The sequence below is a fragment of the Alligator mississippiensis genome, chromosome 3 (genome assembly GCF_030867095.1).
Source record: "Alligator mississippiensis isolate rAllMis1 chromosome 3, rAllMis1, whole genome shotgun sequence".
Classification (NCBI taxonomy): Eukaryota; Metazoa; Chordata; order Crocodylia; family Alligatoridae; genus Alligator; species Alligator mississippiensis.
In genome coordinates this window covers 38,465,200-38,477,851 of record NC_081826.1, presented here as the reverse complement: position 1 = coordinate 38,477,851, position 12,652 = coordinate 38,465,200, and the positions used below count along the sequence as shown (strand labels likewise).

Sequence of the window (12,652 nt, the reverse complement as noted above, 5' to 3'; positions counted from 1 at the left end):
TCAAAGTAAGGCAGGTTTCTTCATAACCTTCTTTTTTCTTTACCCATGTCCCACTGTATCATTCTGCAAACACACACAAAGCAGAAAGTGTTGAACACAAGGGCAATCTAGTAATGGAAGCTGCTGAAGCATTTAATTCTTTTTTTAACTTGAGTTTTCACAAATAAGGTCAGCTACTAGATGACAGGCACAGTTAGCAGCAAGGACAGAGGAAGAAATAAGCAAGCTAGAGCAGGGAAAGAACAGGAGATATACTTAGAGGAGCTGAATGTTTTCAAATTAACACTGCCAGACAAGACACACTCTAGACAACTCAAGGAACTGGTGGAGGTAATTGCAGAGCCACTGGCTACTCTCTTTGTGACCTCATGGAGGTTGGGTGAGGTGCCAGATGAGCAGGAAAGGAGAAATATGGTGCACATTTTTACAAAAACAAACAGGATGATGATCCATGGAATCAGATCCGTCAGTTTGACCTGGAAACCAGGAAAGATCATTGAATAGGGCGGTAAGGAATCTATTTCTAAGTACCTAGAAGATAACAAAATGACTAGGAATCACCAGCACAGATTCACTTAAAACAAGTCATATCTGACCAACCTGATTTGCTTTTAAGACAAGGCACCAGGCTTTCTGGGTGAAGGGAGAGCAGTGGCAGTGGATGTGATCTACCTCAGCTTCAGCAAAGCTTTCAATACTATCTATATATAACAGACAGCTATAAGGAAATGATCCTTTGGGCACAGAGGGAGACAATCCCGATGTGAGGAAAAAGAGGGAAAGGGGCCAGGAGGCTTCCCTGGCTGACCAGAGAAATCCAGGGCAGCCTGCGGACTAAAAGGGGAGCATATAAAAAGTGGAAACGGAGAGAGATTACCAAAGAAAAGTATACCTCCTCTGCTCACGCATGTAGGGAGGCAGTTAGACGGGCCAAAGCTCCCATGGAGCTGAGGATGGCATCCCAAGTAAAGGATAACAAGAAATTGTTTTTTAGATATATAGGGAGTAAAAGGAAGGCCCAGGGAGGAATAGGACCCCTACTAATGGGCAGAAGCAATTGGTGATGGACAGGGGGGACAAGGCTGAACTCCTCAACGAGTTCTTTGCTTCAGTGTTCCTAAGCGAGGGGTAGGACAAGTCTCTCACTGGGGTTGTAGAGAGGCAGCAGCAAGGCACCGGACTACCATGCATAGACCCTGAGATGGTGCAGAGTCACTTGGAGGAACTGGATGCCTTTAAGTCGGCAGGCCCGGATGAGCTCCATCCAAGGGTGCTGAAGGCACTGGCCGACGTCACTGCACAGCCACTGGCGGGAATATTTGAATGCTCGTGGCGCACGGGCCAGGTCCCGGAGGACTGGAAAAGGGCCAATGTGGTCCCCATTTTCAAGAAGGGGAGGAAGGAGGACCCGGGCAACTATAGGCCAGTCAGTCTCACCTCCATCCTAGGCAAAGTCTTCGAAAAAATTATCAAGGCTCACATTTGCGAGAGCCCGGCAAGACAAATTATGGTGAGGGGAAACCAGCACGGGTTTGCAGCAGGTAGATCATGCCCGACTAATCTAGTCTCTTTTTATGACCAGGTTACAAAATGCCTGGATGCAGGAGTAGGGGTTGATGTCGTATACTTAGACTTCATGAAGGCCTTCGATACGGTATCCCACCCCATACTGGTAAACAAGTTAAGAGGCTGTGACTTGGATGACTACACAGTCCGGTGGGTGGAGAATTGGCTAGAGGGTCGCACCCAGAAAGTCATAGTGGATGGGTCGGCTTCAACCTGGAAGGGTGTGGGCAGTGGGGTCCCGCAGGGCTCGGTCCTTGGACCGATACTCTTCAATATCTTCATCAGTGACTTGGACGAGGGAGTGAAGTGTACTCTGTCCAAGTTTGTGGATGACACAAAACTGTGGGGAGAAGTGGACATGCCGGGGGGGCAGGGAACAGCTGCAAGCAGACCTGGACAGGTCGGACATATTGGCAGAAAACAACAGAATGCAGTTCAACAAGGAGAAACGCAAAGTGCTGCACCTAGGGAGGAAAAATGTCCAGCATACCTACTGCCTAGGGAATGACCTGCTTGGTGGAACGGAAGTGGAAAGGGATCTTGGAGTCCTAGTGGACTCCAAGATGAACATGAGTCGTCAGTGTGACGAAGCCATCAGAAAAGCTAATGGCACTTTATCGTGCATCAGCAGATGCATGACGAACAGATCCAAGGAGGCGATATTTCCCCTCTATTGGGTGCTGGTCAGACCACAGTTGGAATACTGCATGCAGTGTGGCACCCAAAACTTCAAGAGGGATGTAGATAACCTGGAGAGGGTCCAGAGAAAGGCCACTCGTATGGTTAAGGGCTTGCAGGCCAAGCCCTCTGAGGAGAGACTGGGGCACCTGGACCTCTTCAGCCTCCGCAAGAGAAGGCTGAGAGGCGACCTTGTGGCTGCCTATAAGTTCATCACGGGGGCACAGAAGGGAATTGGTGAGGTTTGATTCACCAAGGCGCCCCCAGGGGTCACAAGAAATAATGGCCACAAGCTAGCAGAGAGCAGATTTAGACTGGACATTAGGAAGAACTTCTTCACAGTTAGAGTGGCCAAAGTCTGGAACGGGCTCCCAAGGGAGGTGGTGCTCTCCCCTACCCTGGGCGTCTTCAAGAGGAGGTTGGATAGGCATCTGGCTGGGGTCATCTGAACGTCAACACTCTTTCCTGCCTATGCAGGGGGTCGGACTCGATGATCTATTGAGGTCCCTTCCGACCCTAGCATCTATGAATCTATGACTCTCTCGTGAGATGTGTTCAACCTGTAGCATGTGTAGCAGGGCAGTCTTTATGTGTCTTACCATATAGAAGATGGGGCAGGAAGCAGAAAGGAGAGTAGCAGATTGGTCAAGGGGAGATCGGACTAACACTCAGGGATGCCATGGATTTTTATGTGTGGCACACCTCCCAAAAAGGTTGGCCTCTACTGGTTTAGAAGAAAGTACTGTAAGGTGCACACATAACTAGTGGAATCATCAAGCTCAAAGGGAAGTCATCAGTGGTTTGATATCTAAGTGGTGACCAGGGTTACCCAAGGATCTGTCCTAGGTTCATTGTTTAACTCCATTGTTAATGATCTTGAGAAAAGGCCTGAATGCAAGGTTAGCAAATTTGCAGGTTACAACAAGGTCAGTGGAGTTGCAAACACACGGGAGCACAGAATTAGGACTATAGAACCATCAGACTGGTGATGGACAAGCTACACTGCAGTACTGCAGAAAGAGACCTGGGATTTATGACAGAACATAAGCCAAAAACAAGTTACAATAGATAAATTAGCTGCAAAACAATCCAACAGCATACCAGATGACATTAACAAGAATGTAACTTGCAAGTCAAAGTGATTCTTCTACTCAGTTCAGTGCTGGTGAGGCCTCACCTGGAGTACCGAGTTCACTTTTGGGCAGTGTATTTAAGAGAAACACTGACAAACTAGGAAGAGTCCAGTGGACAGCAACAAAAACAATCAGGGGTTTAGGAAACAAGATAAAAAAGGAACATCTGGATGAACTATTTAGTCTGAAGAAGAGAACACTGAAGGGGGATTTGATAAGTCTTCAAATACCCAAAGTATGGTTGTAAATAGGACACTGGTTCCCAACCTCAGGGCACAATCCAAATCAGGGTCACAGGAGTCCTTAATAGGGTTGCAAAGGGCCCACACACAACACGCATGTGACCTGGGAGCGGTGGGCAGGGCAGGGCTGCCGTGCACAAAGGGGGCAATGGCAGCTCCCCCATCCCTGCCCCTGCCCCAGGCTGCTGTTGCCGCTGCCACTGCACTCTGCTTCCAGCAGCCCCCGGGGCACTGGGTCAGGAGGTCCTGCTGGTGGACAATTTAGGGTTACAGCAAAACAAAGGTGGGGAACTACTGAAACAGGATGTTGACAACTGACTATTCAGCATGGCCACAAGGGACAGGACAGGATGTAACCATCTTAAATTGCACCAAGAGAAATTTTGGTTGCATATTAACTCTCTCTCCATATGAGAGCAGCTAAGCATTCAGAGTAGCCCCAGCTGGCTGGGGATCCAGGGGGTCAGCCTGCCAGCCCAGGGCTGCTCTGACATGGCTCAGCATGCTGTGGCAGAGCTGGCTAGGGCACGATGGTGCTCCACTGTGGGGCTAGCTGGCAGCACCTTTGTGCCCCAGCCAGCCACTTCAGTGTCTGCATGTGTGCTGCTGCAGAGTAAAAAAACTCCACAACAGGATACTACTTGTATTCACTATCCTGCTGCAGAGTTTATTAGTTTACTCCAGCCTAATAGCCCTGCACCTGTAGATGCCAGAAGTTTACTGCAGAGCTAATTAGTCAACTCCACAATAAACTCTCATGTGGACACATCTCTAGAGAGGTTTTGGACTCCCCATCCCTGGAAGTTTTTAGAGAAGTTTAAACACTGGGCTAGGCCAGTTTGGACAGACATGATCCTGCTTTTAGCAAGTGGTTGGACTAGATAACTTTTTGAAGCCCCTTCCAGCCCTATTTTTCTACGATTCTATGCAAGGACTTATAGCAAGGTATGGCATGCTCTGAACACATCTTCATCCTCTGGGGAAACGTACTCCAACAGGGACTATGAAAATGACTCTGAATTCTGGAAGCTGTTCACCACCCAGGGAAAACCCTAGTACCTAAAGTATTTTTTGAGCAAGGCCCTGGCCCTTTGATCTGCTCTGGCAGCATGAAAAAGCTGCAGCATATTAGAAAGTTTAGCTCACAGAATTTAGAAGAAAGATGAATTAATGTAGCCCTTCCCCCGAACCCTACATTATACATGACAGAATATTACAACACGTTTTGCTTGTCGCTAGTTATAAAACTGTTATAAAAAGGTTTAACTTTTGCCATTTGCATAGTTCAGTAACCATAGTTACCTAAATCTATGACAACTTCAAATTTAAGATAATCTTCCACTAATTAGACTCTTTACATGGAAAATTATAACACCTTTATAATTTTCCATGTACAGAGACTCTAATTATTGGGGGGGGGGGGTCATCTTAAATGTGAAGTTGTCTTGGATTTGGATAAATGTGGTGGGAAGTTACACATGTACTATAACATGCAAAGAATCTAAATAGTGGAAGGTCATCTTAAATCATCCCCCTCCTGCAGTGACCGGGCAGGAGAAGGAGTGGCAAAGAGCAAGGGATCTGCTGCTCCCCCCTGCCGCTCTGTGCCTGAGCCTGTCCCTGCTCCTGCTCCCTACATCTTCCCCCCACACCCACCTCCAGCTCTGACATGCGGCCGCAGCAGCAGGCCGGACGCTGCCCAGCCCAGGAGAAGCAGTGGCAGCTCCCAGCCAGGCAGGGGCAGGGGCTCCAGCGCTGGAGCAGGTCGGAGGGGAAGGGGCAGCTGGGGCGGGGCAGAGCCAGAGAAGAAGGTGGGGGAGGGGGCAGGGAGGGAGCACGGGGGCAGCCGGGGGGGAGGGGCGGGCAGGCTGCAGTGTCCCCCGCGCTTCCCCGGAGCCGCACACCGGGGGGGTCTTCCCCGTTCCCCGGCACCGGCAAGGCGGACACTGCCCGTTCCGCTGCCCCCCAGGGTTTTCAATTCAGAGGCGCCCCCCGTCCTTGTCCTCCTCCCACTCTCACCCCCACCCCCACCCCCACTGCCGCGGGCCGGGGGCGCCTCTGCTCCCGCGAGCGAATCCGCCCTCCCCCCGCAACCGCCGCGGCCCGCCAGTACCTGTCCCCCCTCCCCAGCTGCTCGGCGGCCTCGGCCTCGGCCTAGTCCCGCCCGGCGCCGAGAGGGAAGGCGCGGGCCACGCGCCGCCGGGGGGGGAGCGCCCCCTGCAGGCCGGAGGCCGCGGGGCGGCGCGTGCGGCCCGGCGCAGGAAGCAGAGCCACAGATCGGGGGGGACGGGAGCGCAGAGCAGAGGGCAGCGCTTCAGGTGGGGAGCAGCAAGCAGAGCAGGCGGGAGCGCTCAGCAGATCAGGCCGGGAGGACTGCAGGTAACCGGAAGCAGAGCAGCAGGTCAAGTAGGGAGCAACAAGCAGAGCAGACAGTGTGTTGGGCGGGGAGCAGAAGGGAGAGCAGCAGATCGGGCAGGAGCAGCGCTGTAGCAAGGGGCGGGGGCCGACCAGCCCAGGCGCTGAAGGGAAGGGGCTCCGAGAGGCGCTGCCCGGCCGGCGCAGGGCGCAGCCGCGAGCAGCCGGTTGCGGGGCGCGCAGACGGGGCAAGCGTGCGGGCGCGTGCCCCCGGCCCTGTGCGGGCGAGGGCGGCCTGCCGCGGCGGCCACCAAACGTGGTTGTTACGGCCCTGGGCAGGCGAGGCGCCGGGGAGGGGGCAGGACTCGGCTTGCGGCAGCCGGCCGGAGCGGTGCCCCCCACTCTGGACAGCTCGGGGCTCCAGGAAACTGCAGAAGGGCTCACGCTTGCTCTCCTTAAACGGGAAAATCCAGGGAATTGCAAAGCAGCCAGAAACAAGGGAATAAATACTCCACCTGTGTGTAAGCACCTAGAATAGCCAGTATAGATTTGATTTCCCCACGACACAATAGTAAACTTAGTGACTAGAGAAATAAACTAGATGTGATAGATCTGGACTTCAGCAATGCATTTTAGCACAGTCCTAAATAACAGCTTTTTAAGCCATTAGGGAACCGTGGTCTAGGGCAGTGATCACCAAGCAGTGGATCTCGATCCACCAGTAGATCTCAGAGCCTCTTGGAATCGATCGGAGGCTGGGGTGGGGGGCCGAGTGCCCCTATGCATGTGCATGCCCCAGCCCAGCAGGTCAGTCAGTGGTGTACAGAAGGGGTGGGCCTAGATCAAGGCCCCTGCAGCGAGGGACAGTGCCACAGAGGCAGCAGCAGGGGTAAGTTGAATAGGGCCCTGGCCAGGTAGGACTTACCTGCTGGGGAGATGCACCCCCAAGTAATTTTTTCTCCTTCTGCTTTGATTTGCACCCCCCCATCTCTCTCCACAGACTTACTTGCTGGGCAGGGTGGGGGGGGGGGGGGTGGCAGTGGTTCACAGTAGACCTTGGGTTGCTTTTAAATGCCAAAGGTGATCGCCTACTTAAAAAGGTTGGAGACCACTGGTCTAGGGGAAATTACTGTAAGGTAGCTACAAAATTGGTTGAAAAACTACTCTCAGTAGTTCTAAATAGCTCACTTTCAAACTGGAAAAATATATCAAGTGTGGGGTTCTGAATCCAGTGCTATTCAATATTTTCATTAATTATATATATATGACAGAATAAAAAGTACAATTTTTCCATTTGCAGGACAGGATTAGAATTCAAAAGGATCTTGACAAATTGGAGAAACAGTTTGAAATAAATAGGAAGAAATTCAAATTTAAAAGTACTAAACTAAACTAATCATCAGCCACACAAAGATAAAAGAGGAAACTTGCTTGTAAGTAGTTCTCAGAAAGAGGATCTAGAGCAGGGGTGGGCAATTATTTTGGGCAGAGGGCTGCTTACTGAATTTTGGCAAGTCATTGAGGGCCACATGGCAGAAAATTAATATTAATCTGCCCTGGATTGCCTAAATTTTTTAGGGGCCCTGCGGGCTGGATAGAATGGCCTGGCATCCCGCATCCAGCCCCTGGGTCACATTTTGCCCACCCCTGATCTAGAGGCTAGAGTAGATCACAAACTGAATATAAGTCAACAGTGGGATGTATAAATGGGAATATCAGAGGGAAGGCATGAAATAATCCTTTCAACTCCACTTAGTATTGCTAAGGTCTCCATTGGAACATTGTGTCTAGTTTTGGGCATCACACTTTAAAAAAGGTGTGGGCTAATTGGGAAGAATCTAGAGAGCCACAAAAGTGGTCTAGAAAACATGACCTCCGATGAAAGATAAAAAGAATTGGATTAGTTTAGTCTAGAAGAGATGGATGAGCAGCCATAATCTTCAATTAAGTGAGAGGCTATTGCAAAGAGGAAGGTTATACCTTGTTCTCCATGTCCACTGGGGATAGGACAAGTAATAAGGTTAGGCTGCAGCAAGAGAGATTTAAAAGTTAGACATTAGGGTGGGGGGAAAACCTCTTTCCAACTGTAAGCACAGGAATGAATTATCTATGTAAGTTGTGGGATCTCTGGAGGCTTAAAAAAAAAAAATCAGATTAGACAAGCATGTCATGAAAGGATGAGATAGTTGATACTGTTTGGGGGTAAGGAACAGACTAGATGGCCTCTCAGTCCCTTCCTATGATTCTGTGTACTGGGATTCTGAAAACATCATCTCTGGGGACCCTAGGTATGCCCCATGCTGCTGCATCTTCATTGCACTAGCTAGATCACACCTGCAGTTTGTCCTGTTCAAGTTCCTCTTATCAGACCAGGCAGCTGCATGCGTACATCCAGGGTTCGAATTACACTTTGACTCTTGGGGGAGGGGTGGGGAAGGAGATCTACACAAAAAAAATTGGGCTGCCCATCACAATGCCCTAATAAATCAGAGACCCCTCCCAGGTTATGATTTTCAAATCTTACAGGGGGGCTCTCGTCTCTTATGGGGGGAGGGGCTCAGCCCCCTGAGCTGCCCCATAATTTGAACCCTGCACACTTCTTTGGTCAGGCTACCTTCTGAACTAGAAGCTATGTAGCTGGAGAACCCCTCGCTGGTGAGTTGCTGAGACACTATAGGCAGGCTAATTAGGCACTGTAGGCAAGTAAGGCACTGCCAGGCAACTCTGCAATGCTCCTTTGATTCTTAAGCGGAGTATAAAAAGCACAGCATGCTTTCAGTGCACCATTGCCTGGCATGGTAACTTTGCAGTGCAACACTGTCACATAATAGGATGCAGCCCTGTGCCCCTCTCACTAAAAAGTATCGATAGGGGTTTAGAGACCAAAACAACAGCATACCTTAAAAATATATGAATACCATATGGGATTCACATACCTTACATCCACAAATAAGATGCACACCTTGTTTTGAGAAGGCAGAATGAAGGAAAAATAGATTTTTCCAGAGTCATAGCTGAATGGAGCAGGAATAGAGTCTACTCTTCAGTGGGCATGTCTACATGGGCTACACAGCACATTAATAAACTCTGGAGCTTATTGCTTCAGGATTCTTGCTCCTGGGTACACCACTTGAACATGTGCCTGGGAGCAATTAACTTGAGCAATACACTCTCTAGAGTTCATTCATGCACAACACATGGAGCAAGGTCGGAGCAGCTCTGGCTGGCAGGAGGCCCCGGGGGTCAACCTGCCAGCCTGGGGATTGCAGAGGGGCTGGCTGGGGCACAAGGGAGCTCTAATGTGGGGCTAGCTGGCAGGCAGCCCCTGCACTGATGTACCTTCATGCCTGGCCTGCCAGGGCAAGTCTACATTTGCACTGCTGCAGACTTTTATTCCACAGCAGGATGTACTTAAATGCAAGTAGTATCCTGCTGTGGAGTCAATTAGTGTACTCTAGCCTAATAGGGGTGCATGTGTAGACATCAGGATGTTTACTGTGCAGCTAACTAGTCTACTGCACAGTAAACATCTTGTGTAGATACACCCAGTGTCACTCACCCTGCCTCTCCTGCTCAGCCAAGTTAGGGGACTTTAACTCTGTCACAGCTGCTGCTAAATTGGCTGCTCAGCTTTTGGCCACTCAGCCAAAAGCTGCTGCCAATTTGGTGGTGGCTATGACATGGTTAAACCTCTAGCTTTTGACTGAGCAGCAGACTGTATCTCTCCTCTCTGCAGATGGGAGGAAGCCAGCCCCTGGCAGCCATTATAGCATCCCTACACCTCCATCCCAGCATTGAAATCAGGTTACTTACTTAAAACATGCACCCCAATTTTTGTAGGAGAGGTGTGTGTGGTTTGCAGGTAAATATGGTAGATCATTGGTCTTGGAATATTAGTAGCTAGGAAGAACAGAATTGCTGCATCAAGTCAGACCCACAGCCTATTTGTTTCTAGCTTCTTGTCTCCAAGAACGTCCAGCATTAGACACTTTAGGAGAAGGTTGCAAATAGGTACAGACTAAGTTTCCCCCAACCCTACACCTTTTGTAGATTTCATCTTGCTTTGTGGTGGGTAAACCTTGCTTAAATCTTGAAACACGGGTTGTTGGGGTTTTTTTTAATTCAATAATGTGAACAGGTAGTAGAGGAGGACAATGCAATGGAGTTCTACAGTTAAAATTCTTTAATCTAGCAAAGGCTGTTTCACAAAAGAAGTTATTTTTTGGGTTGGTAAATGTATGAAGGTAACTAGACACACTTACCATTAATACGCTTATGGAACTTCTTAGCTCTTTGGAATTTAAAAACGCCTGTAAAAGGAAGGAGGATAATCCTTTTTGCAATGAGTCTGACATCAAGCAAACCGAAAGGTGGCAACCATAAGGAACTTGTCCAGGCTGCTTTGCTCAGGGCAGCAGAGTAGAAATTAATATGAAGTGAAACATTCCCTTCAACTGGATTGTATTATTGGAAAATAAAATCTTACATGGGATTTTCGAGGTTTACTGCTGGCATCCACAAACCTGCTGAAGAGGCATATTGGCAATACTGGGACTGTTCAGGGTTGATCTCAGAAGCTGGAAAGCAGTTTTGTGTTTCCTTTAATTGCCTATGGTGGCGGCAGCTTCTTTGGGTCCAGGGCCTGTGGGATTGGAGCAGGGGTAGAGCCTTGCATGGGCTGATTTGCCCTGGGCCCCGCACCCTGCTCAGGTCGCCTCTGCCCATGGATGTGGGGCTTCAGCAACATTCAGTGGCAAGGTGGTGGCCTTCTGCTGTGGGTGCTTTCCCCATGCTGTCCTGGGGAGAAGTACTGAGTGTGCGTATTTTCCTTGTGTCATGGGGAAGACATGTAGAGGTGGAAGGGTCCTAGTATCTGCCCACCTGCCTCCAACCTGGGGTGAGTCATTCCAGACTGTAGCCAAAAAAGGTTGCCTACCCCAGTCTAATTCATCCTTTTGGCTTTTGCTGTAGGAGTGAAGGGATTTTTATGCTTTTCTCCTTTTGGTAAGAAATGAGGGAAAGCAAGTGCTAGAGAAGGTACCATACAGGCCCCTGGAGTTGCAAGACATGGTTTTCAGGAACCAATTAAGTCAAAATGTTGTAACTCAGAACCAATTTTCTCATAAGAAACAATGTTATAAATGGGGGATTGGTTCCTGAACCAAGGCCCAATACCCTATTTTCACCACAAATACCCCAGAATTTTGTACTTGATCAATTATAGATGAGTAATATAGCTACATTAATATATTTATATTGTAAATAGCAAACATATTGATTTGGAAAGACTTCTTTGAGGTGACTTTGCTAGACTTTTTGAAGGGCTCGTGGTTGGACTTTTTGAAGGGTTCTGGCTGGAGTCTTCTCAGAAGTCTTGGCTGCAGGTTTTTCTGGAGTCTTGTCTGCTTTCTTAAAGAAACTATCCAAGGCAGTTTGGATGGATGTTCTCCACGGAGATAAGCGACACAGTGAACTTGTTCGCTGGCATGGCATTGCATCGGATCAAGCGTTGTAAATCGAAACTGGCATTGTAAAGTTGAAACAGGGTGTCAATTTATAAACGCTGTGTGAAACGTAAGTCAAGAAGTGCCTGTAATAGAGATCAACTTTCCCTCTGTTAATGAATAGACCAAGGGGCTGAGACCTATTAAATACCGTATTTCCTGATGTATCATCTGCAGCTTTTCCCCCCAAATCTCTTCTTATTAACAAGAATGCCTCTGGCCCCGCTTTTCCTGCAACTTCATTGAATGTAGGCACCCTGCATCTCACTGATTGCTAGTTTCTGGCAGTATGCTTTGTGGTAGTGTCACACAGACCAAGGGCAGGAGCTTGTCAGGTGCCTTCAAATGAAAACAACTTATATTTCTAAAAATATAACTATCTGTGCATCAAAGTATAAAAGCAAAAAAGACAAAAATGTTCTTTCCTAACTGCACTGAGCAGATTGCAGGCTGGTCCGTGCTGGGAAAACATAAGTTATTAATACCTTGATATACCTCCCATGCTACGTGGGGGTAACCCTCCAAGCTCTCTACTACAATCAAAGTGGATTTATGAACCGTGGGGTATAGGATAAGACCACTCTCTGTGGCATTCAGCATTTTCCATCTTTAAGCTCTCCCCTTCATCTCAACAATGCATGTTTTGTGCTGCCTATCTGTTGAACAGATTTGCTTGTGCCTTTCATTAAGGTATCTGCATACTGTACCACACTACATACATGCAAAACAAAATGGAACCAGGTAGAAAAAAAATAAAATAAAATCACAGAACAAGAGCTTGGGCTCAGTCAGAACTGTAAGATGGCTGAGGATACATGACTGCCCCAACACACTCCATCAGCTGGTGCAAAGATTGGGGATCTGGACAGAGACAGGCAAGACATGCAGGATTTGTAGTTTGTCCCAGAGACAGTTAAGGAGCCCGTCTCTGAACTAATTTTTACAGCTCACGGTTCTGCGTCCAAGAAGTTCTCTCCCCTCACCTGGATCCCAACTAAGAGGAGGGATCAGGAACAGGCTTATCAAAACCTCATCACAGCTGCTCAGAATGGGCTGATTTCATAAAAAGCTTAATTTGTATGATGCTGAAAGCTTGTAATATAGCTGTGCGTTTATGGGCAGTCAACAGATTCCTGGGTATGAACAAATAGATGCAACCAATCCTTCCATCTTT

General features: G+C 48.6%; 2 protein-coding genes and 1 long non-coding RNA gene across 7 annotated transcripts in view; 1 reads left to right on the top strand and 2 right to left on the bottom strand.

Annotated features, from left to right (window-relative positions):
* Nucleotides 1-5,825, bottom strand: part of ANKRD46 (ankyrin repeat domain 46) — a 42,143-nt gene extending 36,318 nt beyond the window's left edge. For all 3 annotated transcript variants that reach the window (XM_019495751.2, XM_019495750.2, XM_014611605.3), the window contains exon 1: nucleotides 5,733-5,825. The gene's annotated coding sequence lies outside the window, so the exon portion shown is untranslated. The remainder of the gene's footprint in view (nucleotides 1-5,732) is intronic.
* Nucleotides 5,826-5,895: 70 nt separating this feature from the next.
* Nucleotides 5,896-12,652, top strand: part of LOC109285214 (uncharacterized) — a 57,104-nt gene continuing 50,347 nt past the window's right edge. Inside the window, exon 1 of the long non-coding RNA XR_009460652.1 lies at nucleotides 5,896-5,998. This is a non-coding gene — a long non-coding RNA (uncharacterized LOC109285214). The remainder of the gene's footprint in view (nucleotides 5,999-12,652) is intronic.
* SNX31 (sorting nexin 31) overlaps nucleotides 10,131-12,652 on the bottom strand; it is a 53,225-nt gene continuing 50,703 nt past the window's right edge. For 2 of the 3 annotated variants that reach the window (XM_059723840.1, XM_059723841.1), the window contains exon 14: nucleotides 10,132-11,496. In XM_059723840.1, the coding sequence (XP_059579823.1) occupies nucleotides 11,212-11,496 (285 nt within the window). In that variant the 3' untranslated portion in view covers nucleotides 10,132-11,211. Of the gene's footprint in view, nucleotides 11,497-12,652 lie in introns of all 3 variants that reach the window. The other variant, XM_059723842.1, reaches the window with a different exon arrangement.